This window comes from Oxyura jamaicensis, chromosome 8 (assembly GCF_011077185.1).
Source record: "Oxyura jamaicensis isolate SHBP4307 breed ruddy duck chromosome 8, BPBGC_Ojam_1.0, whole genome shotgun sequence".
Lineage (NCBI taxonomy): Eukaryota > Metazoa > Chordata > Aves > Anseriformes > Anatidae > Oxyura > Oxyura jamaicensis.
Genome location: NC_048900.1, coordinates 31,826,402 through 31,835,769, shown reverse-complemented (window position 1 = coordinate 31,835,769; position 9,368 = coordinate 31,826,402). Strand labels below are relative to the sequence as shown.

At 41.7% G+C, this 9,368-nt stretch overlaps 1 protein-coding gene across 1 annotated transcript; it reads right to left on the bottom strand.

Moving 5' to 3' along the window:
• Window positions 1-1,002: 1,002 nt before the first annotated feature.
• Window positions 1,003-9,335, bottom strand: TYW3 (tRNA-yW synthesizing protein 3 homolog). Its single transcript, XM_035333488.1, has 6 exons — window positions 9,300-9,335; window positions 9,170-9,252; window positions 4,394-4,492; window positions 3,482-3,553; window positions 3,071-3,204; window positions 1,003-2,233 (listed from the first exon to the last, which is right to left on the bottom strand). The coding sequence occupies exons 3-6, from the start codon at window positions 4,490-4,492 to the stop codon at window positions 2,011-2,013; spliced, it is 528 nt and encodes a 175-aa protein (XP_035189379.1). The 5' UTR covers window positions 9,170-9,252; window positions 9,300-9,335; the 3' UTR covers window positions 1,003-2,010.
• Window positions 9,336-9,368: the final 33 nt, after the last annotated feature.

Here is a 9,368-nt window from a genome sequence, read left to right as displayed (position 1 = left end):
TCCACCGAACCGAGGCGGCGCCGAGCGCCCGCTCCTGCCGGGCACGGCCCCGCAGCCCCGCACCGCCGGCGGGCAGCGAGCGGCGGAAGGCGCAGCGCGGTGCTGGGCGGACGCGGCCCGCGGCCGGGCGCAGCTTGGGCCGCTGGCGCCGCTGCTCGGGCGGCTGCTGCAGGCGGCGGCTCGGCCGGCCCGCGCCGAGCTTCTGCAGCTGCCCCCGCACCCCCGCCACGCCGCACACAGGGGCAGCTGCGGAGACTGCAGGCCGGCCGGAACCGTGCCGAGACGCGTCCGGAGCCGGCCGCGGCCGAGCCCGCCCCTGTCTCGCCGGGTAGCAGAGGACGAGGGCCGAGGGCCTTCGGTGGTGCCTCGGGTGGAGACACCCGCGCACACCTGCGGGCCCTGGCCCGGCGGCCGCGGAGAGGCTCCGGGAGCTCCCCGAGCACTCCTCTGACGGTGCCCCGCGGTGCTCCCGCGCCCCAGGCAGCAGCTGACGTTCAGCCATTTCTTCACTTTAAGCTTCACAAACGTCAGCAGTGCCTTGTCCCCTCCACCGAGGAAGAGAAGTGGCCTGTCTCCAATTGCTCAGTCTTTGCAGGCAGCCAACAGCTAAGGTCAGCATCAAGCACAGGCCATTTCCATTCATGTGACTGACAATTTCCCCACAAAGAAAGACAGCTTGGTCTCTTGCTTTCCCATGCCCCAAACAGATGCACATGCCCCTGTCTGAATGTGTAAGTTAGCAAAGCTAACAAACTCCACAAAAGGCATGAGCTTTTTGTTTGTTTGGTTGGTTGGTTTTGGAGAGCCTGCTACTGCAGACACAGTCTAACTAGTCTTTCAGAATCTATTTAAAGCCCTAGGTTACTTTTCCCTTTGACTGCTACCTTGCATGCCAAATTTTTTACAGTGGAATTAAAGTGTCCCCAAGACGTAGGTTTATATAATGGAAACAATTACAACCACCTAACTGTACCAAATAAACCATCTCCTTCAGGCAGGGTATCCACTCAGCCATAAAAACAAGGGCTCAGAATTAATTGTTGCTAAAATTTACAAATTCATCATTTTTCTGCAAAATAAACTCCAGTATGCATTGACTTTTTCAGAGGTACAATACAGGAATATATACAGATTAAACAGTGCAAACATCTGTAACATTTAAGGCATGTCAGTATTTTATACCCTGGTAAGAAAGCCTGATCGCAGACACTTGGTTGACTTTTTGCCCAACAGTTTGGACTGATGCTGGGTGCTGACCAGATAGAAACGTATCTAAGTGAGCTAATGAAATAACAGTTTACATAGTTGGCTAAAAGATGCAAAGAAAAGTAACACTCAGTAGGCCCTGGCCAAGGGAAACAGATCACGTGAACACAGTGGGGCTGGAGCCTGAAACAGAGTAAAGTGCAGGAAAACAGTGCCAACCTTGCTGCTCAGTGCAATAATAGTTAGGATGGGATCCTGGAGGCACCAGGCTGAAGTCTGCATACTTAAGTTTTTCTCTTTTGTACTAACGTTCTGACCAGGTACCATACTTGAACTGACTAATGAGTGGCTGTGTTTCATGAAAGGGCCATCTACATTGCTGCACACTTTTCTGAGTTCCTACAGGGTCTAAAAACTTTCAAGGATAACAACACAGTTTTTAGAGTCTCTCCTCTGAAAAAAAATCAGCAGGCCTTAACCCAGCAATTGAAAGGGAAATGCTTCTATAAAGAACAGGGCCAAAGGCTATAGCAAACCAGTTACCTCTGTGATAACTGAAAAACACAGTAAGAGAATGTTAATTCAACAGTGCTGTTAACAACAACAACACAAAAAAATATATATAAAAAATGAGGTTTTGTTTCCTGTACTTCTGTGGCATTACACCTGTCCACAATTCTGTTTAATTAATTTTCTTTCTGGTAATGTCCATGGGAGTGTTACTACTTAGAGCAATTTCTGTCTCTTATATAAAGAACATTACAATTATCATCCAGTTTGCCATTTGCTTTCAAATGCCTTAGTCTACATCATTATTTCAGCAAAAATACCAAGGTTACTTTCTGGATCGTCCTCAGGCTCTAATACTTCGCTATGATCCTTTGGAGAGGTGTGTACATCTTGTTCTTGAATGGTCCTTCTCTTTCTTCTGTGAATGTACACTGAGTGATACTTCTTTGTCTCCTCAGAAGGCAAGTTATTTGCACTGACATCTGCCTCCAAAGCTAACTGTAAGCATTTGTAGAATCTAGAAAGACAAGCATGTAGTTATTTTTGTTGGTTTGCTCAGAATCTGCAAAACCACTCTGAGAAATGAATGCTTTTGGAATGCAATCAAAACATATTAAGAAAATCCTTACTATGTTGAAATGGTCTAGCCAATTCTGGAAGAAAAATAAGAAATGCAAGCATGTGTCCTTGAGTATGTTGTGCCACTTTGTGATGCCACGATGCTACAAATATTAGAAGTCTACTAGTGAATATATTCATGTCCCATTAATATCCAGTTAATCTTACAGAAAACATAGATGTTATCAGGTCACATATCTGATGAATGATGACACTGATGATCATATGGACATATAAAAAGAAACTGATCTTAGTACATATAGGTGTCTCCTCAGCATCCTTTTCATTTTCATGCTCTTTGGCTCTTCTGCCTATTCTGTTCCTCATCTGGAAATAAACATATAGACCCCCTAGAGTGTAGCCTTCTAGCACCTTCATGAAGCACATTGGTTTTGGAAACTATACAAAGCGTTTAGTGGATTAAGATGTGCATTGCATTCTGAATACTTCTGAAACAGTTACTGAGTTAGAACAACAAATGCTGCTGTAATCATTAGGAAAAAAAAAAAAAAAAACAACAAATTCTACTCGGTAGACTATGAACAATGAGTTTGCAGACTGTGGTACATATAGTTTATAGTCTTCTGAGCTAAAAAAAAAAAATCTAACTGAAATGGTAATTTAGATATCTGGGGTATGTTTATTTACTTTTTTCCCCCCTTAAATAACACCTTCAATGCATTTTTTCACTTTTGGAATTAGATGTCATGAATAGGATTAGTATTATCTAACATACCTGTCAATCCTCCTTGTGTTTTCTTCCATTTTCTGATTTGCCACGTGTATCAGAAATTCGATATATTCTTCAGAGACCATCAACTTCCCCATGTGGCTCAATGGAACTTCTAAGCAGTGAGTACTCCGGACAGCCTAAAAACACATAGGGGAGGATTTCTCTAGAAGGTTATATAAGTAATATGGGCAATTCATTACAGGAAAACAAAACAAAAAACAACCAAACAAAACCCCCAAACTTATCCACACAGTTAGTTTGCTGTCAAATAAAACAGTGTTATTTCTTTGCAACTGTTTTCTCTTTGATAGCTGTGCTTCACAGTAAGAGCCACAGTGTAAATTGTAAATATTTGAGGTTAACATTAATGAAATATTTTTTATATTCTTTATAGGTAAGAGGGTAAGTCCTTACCATCATAATTTTTCCTCCTCTGCCGACAGTAATACCAGAGTTCTTAAACCCAGAATCAATAGCCACTGAATGCTGCAGCACAAATAGATGTCGTTAACATGTCATCTAAACTTTCACAGCCTGAAATAACTAGGGATGCATTGCTATGCAATTTATAAACTCAGTTTTGGGAAAAAAAAAAAAAAAAAATCAAAATCATTTCCCCAAATTAATACAGTAATAGTTACGTTGAGATGGTTTTAAGATCAAACCCACAAAGTGCCACAAATTTTTATGGACAGTTTTCAAAAGAACCACAGCCAATTGATTGTCTAATCCTAAACCATTAATCCAGATGGCCATTAACATCTCTCCTGGTACTTTACTATTGTATCTTGAAGAGCCGGTAACCATACAATCATACAACACTTTCATAGTTAAAACTGCAGCAGTACTTTAAAAGAACCTAATCAACTCTCTTCTCCATTAATGAAGGAACAAAACCGTCATGCATTGCTCTCCAGAGTCACTCTGAAAAAGCAGAAGACAAAGGTGCTACTCAACTAGTTGAAACGGTGGAGCCAAATGGCTTGGCCAATAGCAAAACAACATTAAAAAAAAAAAAAAATCAATTTCAGCCAGCAAAAGCAATCCAGGCTCACTGCTGAAGTTTTTTTTATGAGCCAACCTGCTTCAAACAAGAAGATTAAACTGTAGTTAAGTAATTTTATTTTCTAAAAGCTACAGCAAAATCTCTCCTAAGTTTAAAGCCGTGTTTTCTTCATCAACTTTTACTACCATAGTTGTTAAACATATAGCACATCTGGGACTATTTTCAAGTGCTAAAACTTACTCAAGAGCCAATACTTTTATTTTTCTAGTAAGGAATATAACAGACCAACAATGTTACGTTGTTACTTGATGTAATTTTACCAGAAGCTGTGCATCTTGCAGCTCTCGACAAAGCACATGAAGAACAAATGGTTCAAACTTGAACACAACATCACCAGTGGCTTTTTCTAGTGCTGTCATCTGAAAAATACATGAAGAATTTATATTAATACTGTAAATATGTATTCCTAGTACCAAAACAATGAAAACAATAGTTAGTATATGAAGCAAACATTAAAAATGTAGAAAATGAGATCCAAGCTATCATGTTCTTTCAGCTGGTTTAAATTTTTCATTGCTCATAATGCACAAAAATTCATTTCCACAATTCTGTTTGCTAAACTGATTAGGTTCAACAGAAATTCATGGTAAGATAAGACTTCAATAACTTTAATGTGCTTCCCTCTTTATTTCTTTGTATATTCAAATGATTTGATATGGTCAGTACAGTATGGGAAGAGGACTGTTTAACTGCAATCAGATGAAACCTGAGAAGTCAGGTGTTTGTTTTGTTACACTGTGCTTTACCAACAAGGACATCTACTTTCTGAAATATATTTCTCAACTTCAAAAAACTTTCTGGGCTTCAGCCAATTGAATTTATGGCCTAACATATTTGATCACATTTTAATCCTAGTTTAAACAATAATCCATAGCCTGCAGTGTAAGAGTTAAAGAAAAACAATTCAGGGGTTGAAATTAGAGATATAAACACACAAGACACACACAAAAAAAACAAAACTTAATTATACAATTCAAGAAGTTACCTTAAGACCTAAGTTCTGGTAGAAGAATGAGATGCTAGTAATATTTTTTTTCTGGATTTGCAAGTGTGGAGAAAACTATATGACATTGTATATAGCATTTTAGTACGATTTCTCTACTTTTCAATGCTATCTTTTATGTAGAACAAGGGTTGATACCTTTTTTTTTCTCCATTCAGAAAGACTGCTTTGATGCAGTTGTATTACTTACTCCATTTTATGATTTAATCCTAAGTACTGCTTGTATTTAGGGTTCTTGTTCACCTTCACTTCTTTTAATTTACAGTGCTAAAAAGCTTGCTACGTTAACCTGAGAAATTTCAGTGACTTTCCTGTATTTTTTGTTGTTGTTTCATCTAGCCTCTCATCTTTACTGTAAGACAAAAATATTCAATAAAATCTTCAGGAAATAATCAAATTCACATGCTTTTTAAGGCACAATGACATAAAAGAAAATTGCTGAAGTAACACATTTTTAGTTTAAACATTGCAAAATACGTAAATGCATTTATGCATCATCCCATCTGTAAATGTTCTTATTTTGAGTTGAAAGCAGGTTTTCCTGAATGTCTATGTTGTAATTTATGTGCCAGATTTTAAAAAATGCCAAGTAACAACGGCTGTGCTAAAGCTGATGAGAAACAGAAACGACCAACAGTGCATAATGCAGTGTTGTACAGAAATACCTAAGCTAACTTACTTGGCGTTTGCTTGGACCTGGAAACCAGTTGTGTTGACACAGCGTTCCACTGAGATGAACATGCCCTGCTTGAGAGCATGCTAACATGGTGAAAAAGCTTCCTTATCCAGAAGGCTCTGCAGTTGGTGCAGCTCCCCTGCAGGGCCCTGCACAAGGCGGCTGTGTGCACCCTGAGGCCCCCGCGCTGTGTCACGCCTGTCTGGGCTGTGCTGGTGTCAGCGGGGCTACCAATACACGCAGCAGCTGCCATTCGTGGGGCTTAACACGGGCCAGGACCTGCCATCAACACGTTCATTGCCTTTTCAGATTTTTTCCCTTGTTTGAAACTCAGTTCTGGCCATCTGAGCAACAGTGTCCTCCTTCAGCAAAATGATTGGCATTTACTGTGGTTGGAAGCCAAGCTAGACAGACTTGTCTCTGCCACAAGTATTATAACAGAGAACACATTATTAGCTGTGAGCAGCACGTATGATTCCAGTGAGGGTGTTTTTAAGGGCTTCTGTTTCTCTGCAAAAGCTAATTAATTTAGCAGATACTTTAGAGGTAGCTTTTCAGTAAGAATACAAACAGCTACAAAAGCCATATTGGCTGAAGTTATCAATGCTTGTTAGCACCACCTCAAAGCTGTCTTACAATACTTATTTCATCAAAAAGCTTACTGATGGAAAAAAACATTTTTGGTATATTTTTTTAATCATCATCGTATTGCTTCTAAATCAATTAAGTTTCTGTAAACTCAAATTAATAAAAAAAATTACTTTCAGTAGTTCCCTATTAATTCTACAAACCTTGAGGCCCAGCCTTACTCCCAGTTAAGTGCATGGGAGAATACCCAGTGGGAACAAGAGTAGGTACCTCATGTTACAGAATCATAGAATTGTCTGTATTGGAAGGGACCTTGAAGATCATCTAGTTCCAACCCAGTGTCTACATAGTCAAAGTTTAACTGCTATCATGAAATGACACAAGTATCTGTCACTGGTAAGTAAGAAAGCTCACAAGAATGAAAATCCCTCTCTTTTGACCACAAGAGCAATTGATAGAGATATGAAGCAGAAGGTGACTGATATCGTTTAATGAAACCATGGCAGCACATTTACTAACACAGAAAACGGTCCCTATTTTAAAAAGGGCGAATGTCTGTGTTGCAGCAAAAACGTTCACTTCCACGTTGTATGGCTCCTAGCTTGGGTAAGGTACAGTCTGACAAGAGCAGCACGTAGCCCCCTGCATTTGGCAAAACCTGCTCACGAGACAGGGATGAGCGATGATGCACTCGTGAGAAACCTTATACTCACAGTCAATTACTTGTGAGATATCCTGTACTAACACTTTAAAAGGTTTGTCAGCAATAAACAGCAGCTGAAGACATACTTTATAGGTCCATCCATCCGTACAGGTGGACTAAACTATGTATGCATAGGTCCTGGTAGAACTGAACACTCTGCATGTGCATATCCTGAAGTACGAAATGCTGGCTACCTCAGTTCTGCTGCATACATATCCAAAAATCCGAAGTTGAAGGTGGCTGAAACTCACACCAGTAAATTGTGAAGGAGAAAAAGTACACCAGTTTTATGTCACTTGTGTAATTCTGAGATTATGCTTGCATCATGTCAGTAACCTTGTGAAGAGGTCCTTAGTAATACATAATGCTTTTTCTCTAAGTACTGGGAGGATATTGGGATAAAAATAAAATAAACATCTCACACTCATTAACATACATGGTGAAGCCAAATACTTTGAAAGCTGAAAAGCAAATCAGAATATACGATTCTGATTTCCCTTCTCATTTCCTAAATACTGGACTGGCAAACCTTTATCAAAGGTGCTTAAAAACTATTCAGAGACATTTTTCTTACAATTCATGCATTAAAAATTCTAGTTTACTTGCTAAAGGAAATATCAGAGTATTTCTTCTCACAGGAGTCAATAGCAACATCCTACTGTGTCCTACTCAGCCTGAAATATACTGATGGAAGTAGCAGCGAGTTCTGTTCTGCTAAAACAAATACGAGTGAAGAAGAATATTTGGAGGGATTTTTTTTATATGCATGTGTGCAAACGTATGCATATGGCAGAGCAAGCTGTGATTTGAGAGAAGGAATTTGGGGCCTTGTAACTGCTTCAGTTTTGGGACAGACCATGGAAAGAAATGCACGTAGAAGGCATAGTATTTTGAAAGCAAAATAAAATATTTTTTATATTTCAGGGGATTTTAAGGCACTAAATTAAAAATGGTATGTAAGAGATTCACTGTTACACTATTTTCAAGTTTCTGCTTGTAAATGAAGGCTGTTCTCACAGCAAGCTGGGCTCAAGACCATTTTTTAATGAAGCAACTACTACATACAAAATGAACACACTCACTCACTGGCACGCTAACCTAAACATGTCCGTCTTTAATGTAAAGAAAGGAATTAATTTTGGTTGCTTCTTAAACTACTGACCACAATAATGAAGCAGAAATAGCCACAGGTTATGGAAGTTAATGACGGTAACAAGAAGTATTTGTTAACCAGAACTGACTCGTTCTGAAGGGTGGGTGCACTTTAGTTACCGCTGTAACGCGTATTTCAGGCTCTGACTGTTGGAGAACAGGATGAAGGCCACATCATCCTGCACCTGTGGAGTAAGCATCATCTCCAGCGCTGCCCTGGAACTTCTGTTAGGCAAATACCTATTTTCCTCTAGCAATTTGGTATTAACAAGGCACACGCTGTTTTGTTCTAGCCCAGCCTTGGCTGTTAATGACTCGGTCATCATCGTAAATATACCAGCAATGATCCTACAAAAATTACATCTTATTTTACTTCTGGAGACGAAAGCATTTAAACCAGAATTAATCTCCAGTTGATGCCTCGCTGGCAACCCGAGAAGCAGGAAAAACAAGGAACAGATTAAAAACACAGCTATTCTAAATGGAGCCTTTCAGGAAGGGAAGCATAGTTATTATAATAAAAAAAAATAAAATAAAAAAAATAAAAAAAAACCACCACTCATGCTTATCCTGAATACAAGAAGTTTTTTGAAAAGGAATATCCCTGTCTTAGACCACGAAATCCCTCCCTGAGGGAGGGTCTGCTGCCGCACAAGCCCCGCAGATCGCTGCTCTCCTGCCCGTGCCGCGGCTCGCTGCGGACGGCGTTACTGCGGTGCCGCACCGGCTGCCGTTACAGCTCGGCGGGGAACTCGGCCTGAAAGCGCTCTCCTCAGAACACGCGCCGAGAGCCTGCGGAGCGCAGCGCCTGAAGGGACGCCCGCTGGGCGCTGACAGCCGCGGTGCGCGCAGACAGCGCGGTGGAGCCCGGCCCCGCTCCGGCCCCGCTCCGGCCCCGTCCCGGCCCCGCTCACCAGCTCGTCGCGGCGGCACGGCTCGTGCGTCACCAGCAGCCACGCGCAGCCCTTCTTCGGCGCCCCACGGCGCTCGGCGTCCTCCTGCCGGGGACAGCAGGTCACGGGCGGGCTCCGGAAGCGCGGCCTCCCGCGGCGCCCCCGCCCAGCCCCCGCCGCGCCCCGGGACCGGCCGCGCCCCGCCCCGCCCCGCCCCTTT

What these genes read in the sequence shown, in the direction of transcription:
- TYW3 (XM_035333488.1), bottom strand. Translation starts at nt 4,492, where the DNA reads ATGACAGCACTAGAAAAAGCCACTGGTGATGTTGTGTTCAAGTTTGAA. An exon ending in GAGGAGGAAAAATTATGATG is followed by an intron (nt 3,205 to 3,481) that starts GTAAGGACTTAC and finishes ATGTGTTTTTAG; the next exon opens with GCTGTCCGGAGTACTCACTG. An exon ending in AACACAAGGAGGATTGACAG is followed by an intron (nt 2,234 to 3,070) that starts GTATGTTAGATA and finishes TTGTCTTTCTAG; the next exon opens with ATTCTACAAATGCTTACAGT.